Source organism: Lethenteron reissneri, unplaced genomic scaffold, assembly GCF_015708825.2.
Source record: "Lethenteron reissneri isolate LAM-NWPU_2019-01 unplaced genomic scaffold, ASM1570882v1 scaffold_1640, whole genome shotgun sequence".
In the NCBI taxonomy this organism is placed as follows: Eukaryota; Metazoa; Chordata; class Hyperoartia; order Petromyzontiformes; family Petromyzontidae; genus Lethenteron; species Lethenteron reissneri.
In genome coordinates this window covers 154698-176277 of record NW_026891378.1, presented here as the reverse complement: position 1 = coordinate 176277, position 21580 = coordinate 154698, and the positions used below count along the sequence as shown (strand labels likewise).

The window sequence follows — 21580 nt, the reverse complement described above, 5'->3', positions numbered from 1 at the left end:
TATTTAATGCCTCGACACAGAGGCGTGGTTTCTTTGTGTGCCTATATACGTCTCTCTCTCTATGTATCTCTGTGATATCTGTCTCTGCTTATGTGTCTGTCTATATGTCTCTGGTTCTGTGTTTTATCTCTCTCTCAAATTTAGCATTCTCAGGAAGAACGTAATCAACCAGGTAGGGTGTTGACTGTTATGTTATCCGACTCTCTGTTGTAGTAGTGTATAGTGTAGTGTAGTAGTGAATAGTGTAGGGTATAGTGTAATGTATAGTAGTGTATAGGTAGGGTGTTGACTGTTATGTTATCCGACTCTCTGTTGTGTTACATTACATGTCTAAGTATACCAGATTTGTGTTTCTATTTCATTTATACCTGATGACGATTGCTTGTGTTGCAATCGAAACGTCGCGTGCTAGTATTTTACCGAAAGAACCACATAGTCATTCCTGCAGTCACAAAAGCTACAAATTATGTTTGACATGGAGTCAGCCTCAGTAGCCCGCGATCACAAATCCGATCTTCGATTTGACTTGAGGCTTTCGTGACCGCGGGAAGTCGCATGCAAAGTATGACCTGTGTTTTGATTTAGTGCGCTGATCTTAAAGGTGCATTGAAAAATGTTGATACTCCGACTGATGCTCCTGCTGCTGTTGTGGAGTGACTCATGCAGCCAGCTATGGCTGCAGGGTTTGGTGGTACATGTTGTTTACATCATCACCATCATCACCATCACCATCATCACCATCATCATCATGACTCACATCATCACGATCATCACCATCATCACCATCATCATCACCATCATCACCATCATCACCATCAGCATGACTCACATCGTTACAGTATCATCACCATCATCATCACCATCATCACGATCATCACCATCATCACCATCATCATCACCATCATCACCATCATCATCATGACTCACATCATCACGATCATCACGATCATCACCATCATCATCATCATCACCATCATCACGATCATCACCATCATCACCATCATCATCACCATCATCATCATCATCACAATCATCATCATCACCATCATCATCATCACCATCATCATCACCATCATCATCACCATCATCACCATCATCATCATCACCATCATCACGATCATCACCATCATCACCATCATCATCACCATCATCATCATCACCATCATCATCATAACCATCATCACCATCATCATCATCACCATCATCATCACCATCATCACCACCAGCATCATCATCATCACAATCATCATCATCACCATCATCATCATAACCATCATCACCATCATCACCATCATCATCACAATCATCATCATCATCACCATCATCATCATAACCATCATCACCATCATCATCACCATCATCATCACCATCATCACCACCAGCATCATCACCATCATCACGATCATCACCATCATCACCATGACTCACATAGTTACAGTATCATCATCATTGTAATGGGTACATCATCACCATCATCATGGATACATCGTCATGGATACATCATGGGTACATCAGCATCATGGATACATCTTCATGGATACATCATCATAATCACGATCATCATTACAGGATAATCATCATCATCATCAACTACATCACCACAATCATCATCCTCTACATCATCACGATGGTCATCATCATCATCTTCACGATCATCGTTACAGTATAATCATCATATCACGATCATCATCACCTGCATCATCACGATCATCATCTTTATCTACATCACCACAATCATCATCCTCTACATTATCACAATGGTCATGATTATCATCATGATCACGATCATCTTCATTATCATCATCATCACGATCATCATCGTCACGATCATCAATACACTATAATCATCACAATCACCATCACCGTCACGATCATCATCACGATCACAATGATGACCATGATGATGATGATATTGATGCTGATGAAGATAATATTGATTATGATGATGATGTTGATGTGGATGATATTGATTATGATGATGATGTTGATGTGGATGATATTGATTATGATGATGATGTTGATGTGGATGATATTGATTATGATGATGATGTTGATGTGGATGATATTGATTATGATGATGATGTTGATGTGGATGATATTGATTATGATGATGATGTTGATGTGGATGATATTGATTATGATGATGATGTTGATGTGGATGATATTGATTATGATGATGATGTTGATGTGGATGATATTGATTATGATGATGATGTTGATGTGGATGATATTGATTATGATGATGATGTTGATGTGGATGATATTGATTATGATGATGATGTTGATGTGGATGATATTGATTATGATGATGATGTTGATGTGGATGATATTGATTATGATGATGATGTTGATGTGGATGATATTGATTATGATGATGATGTTGATGTGGATGATATTGATTATGATGATGATGTTGATGTGGATGATATTGATTATGATGATGATGTTGATGTGGATGATATTGATTATGATGATGATGTGGATGATATTGATTATGATGATGATGTTGATGTGGATGATATTGATTATGATGATGATGTTGATGTGGATGATATTGATTATGATGATGATGTTGATGTGGATGATATTGATTATGATGATGATGTTGATGTGGATGATATTATGATATTGATGCTGATGTTGTTGATGATATTGCTGCTACTGATGACGATGTTGCTGATGATGATGATGCTGACGATGATGTTGCTGATGCTACTGCTGGTGACGATGATTGCGGTATTGATGTTGATGACGTCGACGATGACGTCACCGCCTGTGACGTCAGAAGAGGTCCGTGATGGTCGCCGCGGGGCTCCGTGTCGCAGAGCTTCCCCCAGAAGCCACCGCGACGGGGCCCTGGGGCCCGCCCACTTCCGCCAGCCCCGCCCCCTGGATACCGCCAAGCCCCGCTCCCTGGTTACCGAGCCCCGCCCCATGGTTACCGAGCCCCGCCCCGTGATTGCCGAGCCCCGCCCCCTGGTTACCGAGCCCCGCCCCCTGGTTACCGCCGAGCCCCGCCCCCTGGTTACCGAGCCCCGCCCCCTGGTTACCGCCGAGCCCCGCCCCCTGGTTACCGCCGAGGCCCGGATGGAGCTGCAGGGCCGCCATTGGCTGGGCGATCACGTGGGCAGGTGGAGGGGAGCACGTGACGTCACGGCCGGGCAGTTTGGGGCAGCCGCCACCACCACCAACACCAACACCGCCGCTGTTGTTGTTGTTGTTGATGTTGCTGATGTTGTTGTTGTTAATGTTGATGTTGTTGTTGAGGATGTTTCTCGAAGTTTCTCCCACGGTTCCGCCACCTCCGCCGCCGCCGTGCATGCTGGGAAGGTGTTCCGAGGCTCCGCCCATGCCTACGATGTGGTCACGTGGACAAAGACAGAGGACAGCGGTCCACCCACCACCACCCCCCACCACCCCCCACCACCACCCCCCACCACCCCCCACCACCCCCCACCACCACCCCCCACCACCACCACCCACCACCCCCGCCACCACCCCCCCCCCACGACCCTCACCACCCCCCCCCCCCCCCACAGGTCACGGGACAGACCCAGCAGGTGCCATGGGTTGACTGCTGTGCCAGGCTAGGTGCAGGAGGAGGAGGTCACGGGACAGACCCAGCAGATGCCATGGGTTGACTGTTGTGCCAGGCTAGGTGCAGGAGGAGGAGGTCACGGGACAGACCCAGCAGGTGCCATGGGTTGGCTGCTGTGCCAGGCTAGGTGCACGAGGAGGAGGTCACGGGACAGACCCTGCAGGTGCCATGGGTTGACTACTGTGCCAGGCTAGGTGCAGGAGGAGGAGGTCACGGGACAGACCCTGCAGGTGCCGTGGGTTGACTGCTGTGCCAGGCTAGGTGCAGGAGGAGGTCACGGGACAGACCCTGCAGGTGCCATGGGTTGACTGCTGTGCCAGGCTAGGTGCAGGAGGAGGAGGTGGTCACGGGACAGACCCAGCAGGTGCCATGGGTTGACTGCTGTGCCAGGCTAGGTGCATGAGGAGGAGGTCACGGGGCAGACCCAGCAGGTGCCATGGGTTGACTGCTGTGCCAGGCTAGGTGCACGAGGAGGAGGTCACGGGGCAGACCCAGCAGGTGTTACGGGTTAACCAAATGAGATGAGTGGCCGATGCACCACCTGTGCCCCCTACTGTGCCAACTCGCTGTGCTTTAGCCACCCGGCGCTCCGCTCGTTGTTGTGAGCGTCGCTCCTCCGCCCTCCGTTGTTGTTGGAGGGCGACTGCCTCCAACTGCCCAGTAGCGTCCTTCACGAGCCTCCTCCACAGAGGCCGATCTTGACACCGCTGGTACCGGTCATCGGCAAGTCCACTCAGCTCCACGTCCTCCTGTACCACGTCACTCCATCTCTTCTCTAGCCGGTGCCGTGCCCGTTTAACCCCCTCGATCCGGCCGAACAAAAGCTGTTTAGGCATGCGGTGGCTGGGCATGCGGGCTACATGACCCAGCCAACGCAGCCTTGCCTGCCGGAGGAGCTCACCGATGGGACTTCGTCCAGATCTTTCAAGGATTTGTGAGCTCCGCACACAATCCAGCCTGCTGGTTAAACCCAGGATGGATCGTAGGCAGTGCCAGCCTGAATGTTTCTAACCGGCGCAGGTGTTCTATTCAAGGGGTTCACATTTCGCAAGCGTAGAGAAGAGATGACATGACTGTGGCTGTGAAGATTCTAAGCTTCGTGTGGAGCGACAGACCAGGTATCTACCACACAGCAGCGTTACGCAGCCGATAATGCTGCCCGACTGGTCATCACGGTGGCTAGGAGATGTTGACTACCTCGCCTGGTCTACAGGAGGTCGTGGGTGCGATCGCGACCCTGACGATGCCTGCTGCTGCTGTATATTTGGAGTCTGCGTCTCTTATCATCATCATCACGGTGGCTAGGAGATGTTGACTACCTCGCTTGGTGTACAGAGGTCGTGGGTACGATCGCGACACTGACGATGCCTGCTGCTGTATATTTGGAGTCTGCGTCTCTAATCATCATCATCATCATGGTGACTCAGAGATGTTGACTACCTCGCCTGGTATACAGGAGGTCGTGGGTTGGATCCCGATCCTGACGATGCTTGCTGCTGTATATTTGGAGTCTGCGTCTCTCATTATCATCATCATGGTGACTCAGAGATGTTGACTACCTCGCCTGGTATACAGGAGGTCGTGGGTTGGATCCCGACCCTGACGATGGTTGCTGCTGTATATTTTGAGTCTGTGTCTCTATCTGTTTCTATCTCCATGTGGTCGCCTGGATATAAGGTTCAGTCGGCCTTGCCTGGCAAAATGAACGTAGTTTTAGTTTGATATAGACACTGCTGCCGCTACTCGCTACTAACAGCACTTGCCCCTACAGCCCTGCTAGAGGCTACCTGGGGGTAGCTTTGTCTGTGTGCGGTGTGTGTAGTACATAGACACTGCTGCTGCTACTCGCTACTAACAGCACTTGCCCCTACAGCCCTGCTAGAGGCTACCTGGGGGTAGCTTTGTCTGTGTGCGGTGTGTGTAGTACATAGACACTGCTGCCGCTACTCGCTACTAACAGCACTTGCCCCTACAGCCCTGCTAGAGGCTACCTGGGGGTAGCTTTGTCTGTGTGCGGTGTGTGTAGTACATAGACACTGCTGCTGCTACTCGCTACTAACAGCACTTGCCCCTACAGCCCTGCTAGAGGCTACCTGGGGGTAGCTTTGTCTGTGTGCGGTGTGTGTAGTACATAGACACTGCTGCTGCTACTCGCTACTAACAGCACTTGCCCCTACAGCCCTGCTAGAGGCTACCTGGGGTAGCTTTGTCTGTGTGCGGTGTGTGTAGTACATAGACACTGCTGCTGCTACTCGCTACTAACAGCACTTGCCCCTACAGCCCTGCTAGAGGCTACCTGGGGGAGCTTTGTCTGTGTGCGGTGTGTGTAGTACATAGACACTGCTGCTGCTACTCGCTACTAACAGCACTTGCCCCTACAGCCCTGCTGGAGGCTACCTGGGGGTAGCTTTGTCTGTGTGCGGTGTGTGTAGTACATAGACACTGCTGCTGCTACTCGCTACTAACAGCACTTGCCCCTACAGCCCTGCTAGAGGCTACCTGGGGGTAGCTTTGTCTGTGTGCGGTGTGTGTAGTACATAGACACTGCTGCTGCTACTCGCTACTAACAGCACTTGCCCCTACAGCCCTGCTAGAGGCTACCTGGGGGTAGCTTTGTCTGTGTGCGGTGTGTGTAGTACATAGACACTGCTGCTGCTACTCGCTACTAACAGCACTTGCCCCTACAGCCCTGCTAGAGGCTACCTGGGGGAGCTTTGATGATGACGATTTGGCCCCAAGCCCTGCTACAGGTTATGGTCGTGGTTTGACCACAAAGACAAAGATCCCCCGTGTAGCCTCTAACAGGCTGTAGGGGCAAGTGCTGTTAGCGAGCGCCTATGAAGGCTACCGGCACTGTGGCTACACACAGAGGGGGTGGGTGGCCAGCACCACGCCCGGCCGCCTTTGTCTCCCCAGTGCTAGCGACGTTGACTACACTACTCCGCTACACCAGGTACTCATTTGAGGCTGAGTCGACCTAGGGGAGGCCCAGGACCGGTTCAGGTAGTCGGCGCCGGTGGTGTTGGCCGTGAGCGGGAGTCGAACTCGGGTCGCCAGGTTCGTAGTGCAGCGTACCGCTAACCACTACACCCACCGCTCCCCACACAGACACACGCACACACAGACACCCACACACACATACACACCCACACAGACACACACACAGACACACACACAAACAGACACACCCCCCCCCCACACACACACCCCCACACACACACAGACACACCCACACACACAGCCACAGACACCCCCCCCCAGACACACACACACCCACAGACAAACACACAGACACACACACAGACACACACACAGACACACCCACACACAGACACACACCCCCCCCCCACAGACACACACCCACAGACACACACACACACACACACAAACAAACACACACACACACCCCCCACAGACACACACACACCCACAGACACACAGACACACACACATACACACACACACCCACAGACACACAAACACACACACAGACACACACACAGACACACACAGACACACACACAGAAACCACACACAGACACACACAGACACATACACACAGACACACACAGACACACACACACACAGACACACACAGACACACAGACACACACACAGACACACACAGACACACACACACAGACACACACAGACACACACAGACACACCCCCACACACACACTCACACACACAGACACACAGACACACCCCCCCCCACACACACACACAGACACACACACACAGACACACATACACACAGACACACACGCGCTCTCACACTTTCGGGGCAAGTCACCCCCCCCTCACCTGGACACTGTGAGCCCATGGCCCCGCCTCCTAGAGCCGAGGCCACGCCCCCAATCGACGAGGCTCCGCCCTCATGACCCGACGCCCCGCCCCCCGACGCTGAAGCCCCGCCCCCTGGCACGGATGCCCCACCCCCTGGCACGGATGCCCCGCCCCCACTCTCCTGCCTCAGCAGGTTGCGTCTGAACTTGGCTCGGGCGTTTTGGAACCAAACCTGGAACGGCGAGCGGCAAACAACCGATAATCAATCAACAAACAATCAATAAAACATCAATAAACATCAATTAAAACACCAATAAAATATCAATAAAACATCAATAAACATCAATTAAAACACCAATAAAACATCAATAAAACATCAATAAACATCAATTAAAACACCAATAAAATATCAATAAAATACCAATAAATCACCAATAAAACATCAATAAAACATCAATAAACCACCAAACATCAAACCGTCAAACATCAAACCGCCAATAAAACACCAATAAAATATCCATAACATATCAATAAACATCAATAAAACATCAATAAACACCAATAAACCACCAAACAACCGCCAAACGTAAACCGTCAAACATTAAACCGCCAATAAAACACCATTAAAACACCAAACAACCGCCAAACATCAAACTGTCAAACATCAAACTGTCAAACATCAAACTGTCAAACATCAAACTGCCAATAAAGCACTAATAAACCGCCAATAAACCATCAATAAAGCACCAATAAACCATCAAACAACCGCCAAACATAAAACCATCAAACTTAAACTTCCAATAAAACACCAATAAATCACCAATCAACCATCAAACAGAAACCGCCAATAAACCATCAATTAAACCACCAATCAAGCACCAATAAACCGCCAAAAACAACCAATACACCACCAATCAACCACCAAACAAAAACCACAAAACATAAACCACCAAACATAAACCGCCAAAAACAACCAATAAACCACCAATCAAGCACCAATAAACCGCCAATAAACCACGACACATAAACCACCAAACAAAAACTGCCAATAAACCATCAATAAACCACCAATCAACCACCAATAGATCACCAATCAACCACCAAGCGTAAACCGTCAAACAGAAACCGCCAATCAAGCACCAATAAACCGCCAAAAACAACCAATACACCACCAATCAACCACCAAACATAAACCACCAAACATAAACCGCTAATAAACCATCAATAAACCACAAATCAAGCACCAATCCACCATCAAACATAAACCGTCAAAAATAAACCGTCAAAAATAAACCACAAAAAAAACCAACAATCAACCACCAGTCCACCGGACCTCCTGCATATCACAAAGATCCAGGCGGTACCGGTCCAGCTCCCGACAGAGGAGTGGCAGCCTTTCCTCTACACACACACACAAGAACCAGTCCACCGGACCCCCTGAATGCCACAGAGATCCAGGCGGTACCGGTCCAGCTCCAGACAGAGGAGTGGCAGCCTTTCCTCTACACGCCCACACACACAAGAACCAGCCCACCGGACCTCCTGAATGCCGCAGAGATCCAGGCGGTACTGGTCCAGCTCCCGACAGAGGAGTGGCAGCCTCTCCTCTGCACACACAGACACGAGAACCAGTCCACCGGACCTCCTGAATACCAGAGATCCAGGCGGTACCGGTCCAGCTCCCGACAGAGGAGTGGTAGCCTCTTATCCGCACACACATACAGCAGAACCAGTCCACAGGACCTCCTGAATGCCACAGAGATCCAGGCGGTACCGGTCCAGCTCGAGACAGAGGAGTGGCAGCCTTTCCTCTACACGCCCAAACACACAAGAACCAGCCCACCGGACCTCCTGAATGCCGCAGAGATCCAGGCGGTACTGGTCCAGCTCCCGACAGAGGAGTGGCAGCCTCTCCTCTGCACACACAGACACGAGAACCAGTCCACCGGAACTCCTGAATACCAGAGATCCAGGCGGTACCGGTCCAGCTCCCGACAGAGGAGTGGTAGCCTCTTATCCGCACACACATACAGCAGAACCAGTCCACATGACCTCCTGAATGCCACAGAGATCCAGGCGGTACCGGTCCAGCTCCAGACAGAGGAGTGGCAGCCTTTCCTCTACACGCCCACACACACAAGAACCAGCCCACCGGACCTCCTGAATGCCGCAGAGATCCAGGCGGTACTGGTCCAGCTCCCGACAGAGGAGTGGCAGCCTCTCCTCTGCACACACAGACACGAGAACCAGTCCACCGGACCTCCTGAATACCAGAGATCCAGGCGGTACCGGTCCAGCTCCCGACAGAGGAGTGGTAGCCTCTTATCCGCACACACATACAGCAGAACCAGTCCACATGACCTCCTGAATGCCACAGAGATCCAGGCGGTACCGGTCCAGCTCCAGACAGAGGAGTGGCAGCCTTTCCTCTACACGCCCACACACACAAGAACCAGTCCACCGGACCTCCTGAATGCCACAGAGATCCAGGCGGTACTGGTCCAGCTCCCGACAGAGGAGTGGCAGCCTCTCCTCTGCACACACAGACACCAGAACCAGTCCACCAGACCTCCTGAATAACACACAGATCCAGGCGGTACCGGTCCAGCTCCCGACAGAGGAGTGGCAGCCTCTCCTCCGCACACACATACAGCAGAACCAGTCCACAGGACCTCCTGAATGCCACAGAGATCCAGGCGGTACCGGTCCAGCTCCCGACAGAGAAGTGGCAGCCTCTCCTCTACACACACAGACACCAGACCTAGTCCACAGGACCTCCTGAATGCCACAGAGATCTAGGCGGTACCGGTCCAGCTCCCGACAGAGGAGTGGCAGCCTTTCCTCTGCACACACACACGAGAACCAGTCCACAGGGCCTCCTGAATGCCACAGAAATCCGGGCGGTACCGGTCCAGCTCCCGACAGAGAAGTGGCAGCCTTTCCTCGACACACCCACATACACGAGAACCAGTCCACCGGACCTCCTGAATGCCGCAGAGGTTCCAGGCAGTACCGGTCCAACTCCCGACGGGAAATTATCAGCCTCTCCGTTCCTCCACAACGAGCGTTCAAATGACGCCTGCAGGCAAACTCGCTGTGGCTTGTTTTTGTTTTTGCCGTCTTCCAGAGGTCGCAACCGGGTACCCGATACCCGTACTCTACCTGGTGCGGCCGGGTACGGGTACGGGTAGGCCGTGAGTCACTGGTGAGTCACCGTTTGTCACTCATTTCCCAACGTCTTGTCTCTTCTCACAATTCAAGTTCCTAGAATCAACCCACCCGCGCCTGCAACATGGCTTCATCCCAGAGGTCGCAATCGGGTACTTGATACCCGTACCCTACCCGTAACCGGACGGGTACGGGTAGGGTACGGGTACGGCCGGGTACGGGTACCCGTTTGCGACCCTGGTGCGGCCGGGTACGGGTAAGGAATCAAAACCCGTTTGCGACCTCTGCCGTCTTCTGAAGTCAACCCCGGAGGGAGTTTACGGGGGGGCCTCAGTCTCCTGGGCTTCCTGCAGAAGTGGGATTTGTACCAGGAGATGTCATAGACAACATTCCGCCCCTCCCTCGCTTTCCCATCGCATTGAGCACCACAGTGGCGTTACCGACGTCCGGTATATCACCACACGGAGGCAGCAGAGGTTGATGTTGCAGGACCACGCTTGCCATCACCACCATTGCCATAACCACCATCACCACCATCACCACCACCACCATCACCACGATTAACACCACGCTCACCACCACGCTTACCATCATCACCACCACCACCACGCTTGCCATCAACACCATTGCCATAACCACCATCACCACCATCACCACCACCACGATTACCACCATCACCACCAACACCACCACCACCACCACGCTCATTTGCACCACCACCACGCTCACCACCACCACCACCACCACGCTCATCTGCAACCACTGCCACCACGCTTACCATCACCACCACCACCACTACCATGCTTACCATCACCACCACCACGATGTCGGGAGCTGGACCAGTACCGCCTGGATCTCTGCTCACCACCACGCTCATCACCACCACCATCACCACCACCACTACCATGCTTACCATCACCACCACTACGCTTACCATCACCACCACCATCACCACAACCACCACGATTAGCACCATTACCACCACGCTCACCACAACGCTCACCATCACCACCACCACTACCACGCTTACCACCACCACCACCACGCTCACCACCATCACGCTCACCACCACCACGCTCACCACCACCCCATACCATGAGTGTGAGGATGATGATCATTAGGGTCATCATCGTCGTCGTGTTGATCATCATGATCAGCATCAGGATGGTGATCAGCATCATCAGGATGATTGCATCTCATCATCACCAGGATGATTGCATCTCATCATCAGGATGATTGCATCTCATCATCATCAGGATGATTGCATCTCATCATCATCAGGAGGATGATTGCATCTCATCATCAGGATGATTGCATCTCATCATCATCAGGAGGATGATTGCATCTCATCATCAGGATGATTGCATCTCATCATCATCAGGATGATTGCATCTCATCATCATCATGATGATTGCATCTCAACATCATCAGGAGGATGATTGCATCTCATCATCAGGATGATTGCATCTCATCATCAGGATGATTGCATCTCATCATCATCATGATGATTGCATCTCAACATCATCAGGAGGATGATTGCATCTCATCATCATCAGGATGATTGCATCTCATCATCATCAGGATGATTGCATCTCATCATCATCATCAGGATGATTGCATCTCATCATCATCAGGATGATTGCATCTCAACATCATCAGGATGATTGCATCTCATCATCATCAGGATGATTGCATCTCATCATCATCAGGAGGATGATTGCATCTCATCATCAGGATGATTGCATCTCATCATCATCAGGATGATTGCATCTCAACATCATCAGGATGATTGCATCTCATCATCATCAGGATGATTGCATCTCATCATCATCAGGAGGATGATTGCATCTCATCATCAGGATGATTGCATCTCATCATCATCAGGATGATTGCATCTCATCATCATCAGGATGATTGCATCTCAACATCATCATCATCAGGATGATTGCATCTCATCATCAGGATGGTGATCAGCATCATCAGCATCATCAGGATGATTGCATCTCATCATCATCAGGATGATTGCATCTCATCATCATCAGGAGGATGATTGCATCTCATCATCAGGATGATTGCATCTCATCATCATCAGGATGATTGCATCTCATCATCATCAGGATGATTGCATCTCAACATCATCAGGATGATTGCATCTCATCATCATCAGGAGGATGATTGCATCTCATCATCAGGATGATTGCATCTCATCATCATCAGGATGATTGCATCTCAACATCATCATCATCAGGATGATTGCATCTCATCATCAGGATGGTGATCAGCATCATCAGCATCATCAGGATGATTGCATCTCATCATCATCAGGATGATTGCATCTCAACATCATCAGGATGATTGCATCTCATCATCATCATCAGGATGATTGCATCTCAACATCATCAGGATGATTGCATCTCATCATCATCAGGATGATTGCATCTCATCATCATCAGGAGGATGATTGCATCTCATCATCAGGATGATTGCATCTCATCATCATCAGGATGATTGCATCTCATCATCATCAGGATGATTGCATCTCATCATCATCAGGATGATTGCATCTCAACATCATCATCATCAGGATGATTGCATCTCATCATCAGGATGGTGATCAGCATCATCAGCATCATCAGGATGATTGCATCTCATCATCATCAGGATGATTGCATCTCATCATCATCAGGATGATTGCATCTCATCATCATCAGGAGGATGATTGCATCTCATCATCAGGATGATTGCATCTCATCATCATCAGGATGATTGCATCTCATCATCATCAGGATGATTGCATCTCAACATCATCAGGATGATTGCATCTCATCATCATCAGGAGGATGATTGCATCTCAACATCATCATCAGGATGATTGCATCTCATCATCATCAGGAGGATGATTGCATCTCAACATCATCATCAGGATGATTGCATCTCATCATCATCAGGAGGATGATTGCATCTCAACATCATCATCAGGATGATTGCATCTCATCATCATCAGGATGATTGCATCTCAACATCATCATCAGGATGATTGCATCTCAACATCATCATCAGGATGATTGCATCTCATCATCATCAGGATGATTGCATCTCATCATCATCAGGATGATTGCATCTCATCATCATCAGGATGATTGCATCTCATCATCATCAGGATGATTGCATCTCATCATCATCAGGAGGATGATTGCATCTCATCATCATCAGGAGGATGATTGCATCTCATCATCAGGATGATTGCATCTCAACATCATCAGGATGATTGCTCAGCATCATCAGGATGATTGCATCTCATCATCATCAGGATGATGATGATGATCATCATCATCATCAGGATGATTGCATCTCATCATCAGGATGATTGCATCTCAACATCATCAGGATGATTGCTCAGCATCATCAGGATGATTGCATCTCATCATCATCAGGATGATGATGATGATCATCATCATCATCAGGATGATTGCATCTCATCATCAGGATGATTGCATCTCATCATCAGGATGATTGCATCTCATCATCATCAGGATGATTGCATCTCATCATCATCAGGAGGATGATTGCATCTCATCATCAGAATGATTGCATCTCATCATCAGGATGATTGCATCTCATCATCATCAGGAGGATGATTGCATCTCATCATCAGGATGATTGCATCTCATCATCATCAGGATGATTGCATCTCATCATCATCATGATGATTGCATCTCAACATCATCAGGATGATTGCATCTCATCATCATCAGGAGGATGATTGCATCTCATCATCAGGATGATTGCATCTCATCATCATCATGATGATTGCATCTCAACATCATCAGGATGATTGCATCTCATCATCAGGATGATTGCTCAGCATCATCAGGATGATTGCATCTCATCATCAGGATGATTGCATCTCAACATCATCAGGATGATTGCTCAGCATCATCAGGATGATTGCATCTCATCATCATCAGGATGATGATGATGATCATCATCATCATCAGGATGATTGCATCTCATCATCAGGATGATTGCATCTCATCATCAGGATGATTGCATCTCATCATCATCAGGATGATTGCATCTCATCATCATCAGGAGGATGATTGCATCTCATCATCAGAATGATTGCATCTCATCATCAGGATGATTGCATCTCATCATCATCAGGATGATTGCATCTCATCATCATCAGGATGATTGCATCTCAACATCATCAGGATGATTCCATCTCATCATCAGGATGATTGCATCTCATCATCATCAGGATGATTGCATCTCATCATCATCATGATGATTGCATCTCAACATCATCAGGAGGATGATTGCATCTCATCATCAGGATGATTGCTCAGCATCATCAGGATGATTGCATCTCATCATCATCAGGATGATCATCATCATCATCATCATCAGGATGATTGCATCTCATCATCAGGATGATTGCATCTCATCATCAGGATGATTGCATCTCATCATCATCAGGATGATTGCATCTCATCATCATCAGGATGATTGCATCTCAACATCATCAGGATGATTGCATCTCATCATCAGGATGATTGCATCTCATCGTCATCAGGATGATTGCATCTCATCATCAGGATGATTGCATCTCATCATCAGGATGATTGCATCTCATCATCATCAGGATGATTGCATCTCATCATCATCAGGATGATTGCATCTCAACATCATCAGGATGATTGCATCTCATCATCAGGATGATTGCATCTCATCATCATCAGGATGATTGCATCTCATCATCATCATGATGATTGCATCTCAACATCATCAGGAGGATGATTGCATCTCATCATCAGGATGATTGCTCAGCATCATCAGGATGATTGCATCTCATCATCATCAGGATGATCATCATCATCATCATCATCAGGATGATTGCATCTCATCATCAGGATGATTGCATCTCATCATCAGGATGATTGCATCTCATCATCATCAGGATGATTGCATCTCATCATCAGGATGATTGCTCAGCATCATCAGGATGATTGCATCTCATCATCAGGATGATTGCTCAGCATCATCAGGATGATTGCATCTCATCATCATCAGGATGATCATCATCATCAGCATCATCAGGATGATTGCATCTCATCATCACCACCGTCGTGAAGACCACAATGACCACGACCACCACCACGACCACCACGACCCTCACCTGCAGGACGCGCTTGGTGAGCCCCGTCTTCTGTGCGAGCTGTTTCAGGTCTTTGGCGTCGGGGTTGTGGTTGAGTGCGAAGTAGGACTTCATGGTGCGCAGCTGGTGGTGCTTGAACGACGTCCGCATCCGTTTCGACTTCTGCGACGAACTCTGGAAGGATGATGCCGCTCCGTCTCGGCTGCCCTGCAGGTCGGCCCCCCCCTCGTCGTTCTCGTTGGTACAGCCCAACGCTGTGGGGGGGAGGGTGGGGAGGTGGGGAGGGTGGGTGGGTGGGGGGTGAAGGGTTAAGTCAATGGAGAGAAGTGGGTTTGTGGGTTGTGGCATTCGTGTTGCAGTGATTGGTGGGGGGTGGGGTGTACCATTCGTGTCACATTGATGGGGGTGGAACTCTAGGTAAGTCTATGAGAGGGGGGGGGGGTGTACCATTAGTGTCACATTGATGGGTGGGGGGTGGGGTGGGTTGTACCATTCGTGTCACATTGATGGGGGTGGAACTCTAGGTAAGTCTATGAGACGGGGGGGGGGGTTGTACCAATCGTGTCACATTGAAGGGGGGGGAACTCTAGGTAAGTCTATGAGACGGGGGGGGGGGGGTGGGTTGTACCAATCGTGTCACATTGATGGGGGGGGAACTCTAGGTAAGTCTATGAGAGGGGGGGGGGTGGGGTGGGTTGTACCAATCGTGTCACATTGATGGGGGTGGAACTCTAGGTAAGTCTATGAGAGGTGGGTGGGGGGGGGGGGGGGGTGTACCAATCGTGTCACATTGATGGGGGGGGAACTCTAGGTAAGTCTATGAGACGGGGGGGGGGGGTGGGTTGTACCATTCGTGTCACATTGATGGGGGTGGAACTCTAGGTAAGTCTATGAGAGGTGGGTGGGGGGGGGGGGGGTGGGTTGTACCATTCGTGTCACATTGATGGGGGTGGAATTCTAGGTAAGTCTATGAGAGACGGGGGGGGGGGGTGGGTTGTACCAATCGTGTCACATTGATGGGGGGGGGGGAACTCTAGGTAAGTCTATGAGAGGGGGGGGGGTGTACCATTAGTGTCACATTGATGGGTGGGGGGTGGGGTGTACCATTCGTGTCACATTGATGGGGGTGGAATTCTAGGTAAGTCTATGAGAGGTGGGTGGGGGGGGGGGGTTGTACCATTCGTGTCACATTGATGGGGGTGGAACTCTAGGTAAGTCTATGAGAGGGGGGGGGGTGTACCATTAGTGTCACATTGATGGGTGGGGGGTGGGGTGTACCATTCGTGTCACATTGATGGGGGTGGAATTCTAGGTAAGTCTATGAGAGGTGGGTGGGGGGGGGGGGGGTGGGTTGTACCATTCGTGTCACATTGATGGGGGTGGAACTCTAGGTAAGTCTATGAGACGGGGGGGGGTGTACCATTAGTGTCACATTGATGGGTGGGGGGTGGGGTGTACCATTCGTGTCACATTGATGGGGGTGGAACTCTAGGTAAGTCTATGAGACGGGGGGGAGGGGGGGGGTGGGGTGGGTTGTACCATTCGTGTCACATTGATGGGGGGGGAATTCTAGGTAAGTCTATGAGAGGTGGGGGGGGGGGGGGTGGGTTGTACCATTCGTGTCACATTGATGGGGGTGGAACTCTAGGTAAGTCTACGAGACGGGGGGGGGGGTGGGGTGGGTTGTACCATTCGTGTCACATTGATGGGGGGGGAATTCTAGGTAAGTCTATGAGAGGTGGGGGGGGGGGGTGGGTTGTACCATTCGTGTCACATTGATGGGGGTGGAACTCTAGGTAAGTCTATGAGAGGTGGGGGGGGTGGGTTGTACCATTCGTGTCACATTGATGGGGGTGGAACTCTAGGTAAGTCTATGAGAGGTGGGGGGGGGGGGGGGGGTTGTACCATTCGTGTCACATTGATGGGGGTGGAATTCTAGGTAAGTCTATGAGAGACGGGGGGGGGGTGGGTTGTACCAATCGTGTCACATTGATGGGGGGGGGGAACTCTAGGTAAGTCTATGAGAGGGGGGGGGGGTGTACCATTAGTGTCACATTGATGGGTGGGGGGTGGGGTGTACCATTCGTGTCACATTGATGGGGGTGGAACTCTAGGTAAGTCTATGAGACGGGGGGGGGGGGGGGGGGGGGGGGGGGGGTGGGGTGGGTTGTACCATTCGTGTCACATTGATGGGGGGGGAATTCTAGGTAAGTCTATGAGAGGTGGGGGGGGGTGGGTTGTACCATTCGTGTCACATTGATGGGGGTGGAACTCTAGGTAAGTCTATGAGACGGGGGGGGTGGGGTGGGTTGTACCATTCGTGTCACATTGATGGGGGGGGAATTCTAGGTAAGTCTATGAGACTATGAGAGGTGGGGGGGGGGGGGTGGGTTGTACCATTCGTGTCACATTGATGGGGGGGGAACTCTAGGTAAGTCTATGACACGTGGGGGGGGGGGGTGGGTTGTACCAATCGTGTCACATTGATGGGGGTGGAACTCTAGCTAAGTCTATGAGAGGTGGGGGGGGGGGGGGGGGGGTGTACCATTCGTGTCACATTGATGGGGGGGAACTCTAGGTAAGTCTATGAGAGGTGGGGGGGGGGGTGGGGTGGGTTATACCATTCGTGTCACATTGATGGGGGTGGAACTCTAGGTAAGTCTATGAGAGGTGGGTGGGGGGGGGGTGGGTTGTACCATTCGTGTCACATTGATGGGGGTGGAACTCTAGGTAAGTCTATGAGAGGTGTGGGGGGGGGGGGGTGGGTTGTACCAATCGTGTCACATTGATGGGGGTGGAACTCTAGGTAAGTCTATGAGAGGTGGGTGGGGGGGGTGGGTTGTACCATTCGTGTCACATTGATGGGGGTGGAACTCTAGGTAAGTCTATGAGAGGTGGGTGGGGGGGGGGGTGGGTTGTACCATTCGTGTCACATTGATGGGGGTGGAACTCTAGGTAAGTCTATGAGAGGTGTGGGGGGGGGGTGGGTTGTACCAATCGTGTCACATTGATGGGGGGGGAACTCTAGGTAAGTCTATGAGAGGTGGGGGGGGTGGGTTGTACCATTCGTGTCACATTGATGGGGGTGGAACTCTAGGTAAGTCTATGAGAGGTGGGTGGGGGGGGGGGGGGGGTTGTACCATTCGTGTCACATTGATGGGGGTGGAATTCTAGGTAAGTCTATGAGAGACGGGGGGGGGGGGTGGGTTGTACCAATCGTGTCACATTGATGGGGGGGGGGAACTCTAGGTAAGTCTATGAGAGGGGGGGGGGTGTACCATTAGTGTCACATTGATGGGTGGGGGGTGGGGTGTACCATTCGTGTCACATTGATGGGGGTGGAACTCTAGGTAAGTCTATGAGACGGGGGGGGGGGGGGGGGGGGGTGGGGTGGGTTGTACCATTCGTGTCACATTGATGGGGGGGGAATTCTAGGTAAGTCTATGAGAGGTGGGGGGGGGGGGGTGGGTTGTACCATTCGTGTCACATTGATGGGGGTGGAACTCTAGGTAAGTCTATGAGACGGGGGGGGGGGGGGGGGTGGGGTGGGTTGTACCATTCGTGTCACATTGATGGGGGGGGAATTCTAGGTAAGTCTATGAGACTATGAGAGGTGGGGGGGGGGGTGGGTTGTACCATTCGTGTCACATTGATGGGGGGGGGGGTGGGTTGTACCATTCGTGTCACATTGATGGGGGGGGAACTCTAGGTAAGTCTATGAGACGGGGGGGGGGGGTGGGTTGTACCATTCGTGTCACATTGATGGGGGGGGAACTCTAGGTAAGTCTATGAGAGGTGGGGGGGGGGTTGTACCATTCGTGTCACATTGATGGGGGGGAACTCTAGGTAAGTCTATGACACGTGGGGGGGGGGGGGGGGGGGTTGTACCAATCGTGTCACATTGATGGGGGTGGAATTCTAGGTAAGTCTGTTCCAGATGTTTAGCGTACTTCCCGAACATGCAACAAACTTGAAATTTGCCGCGTGTGTAGTTTCCAGACTGTACACGATGCAGAAAGTATAAAAATAGACTTTTGTATTTTGGGGGGTGGGGAGGAGGGCAATAATGGATATAATATTTTGCACGGCAAGTGAGCGGTGACGTCACATCCTTCACGCGACGTCACATCCTTGACGTGACGTCACACCCTTCATGTGACGCCACATCCTTCATGTGACGTCACACCCTTCATGTGACGTCACATCCTTGACGTGACGTCACATCCTTGACGTGACGCCACATCCGTCATGTGACGCCACATCCGTCATGTGACGTCGCACCCTTGATGTGACCTCGCATCCTTCATGTGACGTCGCATCATTGACGTGACGTCACACCCTTGACGTGACGTCACACCCTTGACGTGACGTCACATCCCCCCCCCACCCCCCCACCCTCCACGCAGGCCACGTGTGAATGGATGGTCGCATCCGAATGATGTGAGCGAGTGGCTGATGTTGATCGTAAACGCGGAATTTGAGAGGAGTATCCGGAGACAAATCAACGCAGCGACCACCACGGGGAGAGAGACACAGAGAGAGACACAGAGACACAGAGAGAGACACAGAGAGAGACACAGAGAGAGAGACACAGAGAGAGACGCAAAGAGAGAGACGCAGACTCCAACTCTACAGCAGCAGCAGGCATCGTCTGGATCTGGGATCGAACCCGCGACCTCCTGCATACCAGGCGAGGTCGTCAACATCTCACGGTCTGCGATCGAACCCACGACCTCCTGTAGACCAGGCGAGGTAGTCAACATCTCACAGGGTCCGCGATCGAACCCACGACCTCCTGCATACCAGGCGAGGTAGTCAACATCTCACAGGGTCCGGGATCGACCCCGCGACCTCCTGTAGACCAAGCGAGGTAGTCAACATCTCACAGGGTCCGGGATTGAACCCACGACCTCCTGCGTACGAAGCGAGGTAATCAACATCTCTCAGGGTCCGGGATCGAACCCACGACCTCCTGCAGACCAGGCAAAGTAGTCAACATCTCACAGGGTCCGGGATCGAACCCACGACCTCCTGCAGACCAGGCAAAGTAGTCAACATCTCACAGGGTCCGGGATCGAACCCACGACCTCCTGTAGACCAGGCAAGGTAGTCAACATCTCACAGGGCCCGGGATCGAACCCACGACCTCCTGTAGACCAGGCGAGGTAGTTAAAACTTCACAGGGTCCGGGATCGAACCCACGACCTCCCGCGTACCAGGCGAGGTAGTCAACATCTCTCAGGGTCTGGGATCGAACCCACGACCTCCCGCGTACCAGGCGAGGAAGTCAACATCTTACAGATCTGGGATCGAACCCACGACCTCCTGTAGACCAGGCGAGGTAGTCCACATCTCTCAGGGTCCGCGATCGAACCCACGACCTCCTGTAGACCAGGCGAGGTAGTCAACATCTCTCAGGATCCGGGATCGAACCCACGACCTCCTGTAGACCAGGCGAGGTAGTCAACATCTCATGGTCCGCGATCGAACCCACGACCTCCTGCGTACCAGGCGAGGTAGTCAACATCTCGCAGGGTCTGGGATCGAACCCACGACCTCCTGTAGACCAGGCGAGGTAGTCAACATCTCTCAGGATCCGGGATCGAACCCACGACCTCCTGTATACCAGGCGAGGTAGTCAACATCTCGCAGGGTCTGGGATCGAACCCACGACCTCCTGTATACCAGGCGAGGTAGTCAACGTTTCTCAGGGTCTGGGATTGAACCTACGACCTCCTGTAGACCAGGCGAGGTAGTCAACATCTCACAGGGTCCGGGATCGAACCCACAACCTCCTGCGTACCAGGCGAGGTAGTCAACATCTCTCAGGATCCGGGATCGAACCCACGACGTCCTGTAGACCAGGC

The 21580-nt window shown here is 51.2% G+C and overlaps 2 protein-coding genes and 1 long non-coding RNA gene across 3 annotated transcripts in view; 1 reads left to right on the top strand and 2 right to left on the bottom strand.

Annotated features, from left to right (window-relative positions):
- The window catches only part of LOC133339051 (uncharacterized), a 107001-nt gene that overhangs the window by 10553 nt on the left and 74868 nt on the right, over positions 1-21580 (top strand). Inside the window, exon 2 of the long non-coding RNA XR_009754676.1 lies at positions 3561-4096. This is a non-coding gene — a long non-coding RNA (uncharacterized LOC133339051). The remainder of the gene's footprint in view (positions 1-3560; positions 4097-21580) is intronic.
- Positions 1517-7516, bottom strand: LOC133339049 (acanthoscurrin-2-like). The gene is made up of 2 exons (XM_061547172.1): positions 7406-7516; positions 1517-3353 (listed from the first exon to the last, which is right to left on the bottom strand). Exons 1-2 carry the CDS (start codon positions 7422-7424, stop codon positions 2782-2784), a joined length of 591 nt encoding a protein of 196 aa, XP_061403156.1. The 5' UTR covers positions 7425-7516; the 3' UTR covers positions 1517-2781.
- On the bottom strand, positions 7436-21007 carry LOC133339034 (LIM/homeobox protein Lhx9-like). Its single transcript, XM_061547157.1, has 4 exons — positions 20989-21007; positions 15735-15967; positions 7554-7619; positions 7436-7519 (listed from the first exon to the last, which is right to left on the bottom strand). Exons 1-4 carry the CDS (start codon positions 21005-21007, stop codon positions 7436-7438), a joined length of 402 nt encoding a protein of 133 aa, XP_061403141.1.

Coding starts and splice junctions, on each gene's coding strand:
- LOC133339034 (XM_061547157.1), bottom strand. Junction 7,620..15,734: donor TCACCAAGCGCGTCCTGCAG/GTGAGGGTCGTG, acceptor TCGCCGTTCCAG/GTTTGGTTCCAAAACGCCCG. Junction 7,520..7,553: donor GGCAGGAGAGTGGGGGCGGG/GCATCCGTGCCA, acceptor CATCCGTGCCAG/GGGGCGGGGCTTCAGCGTCG.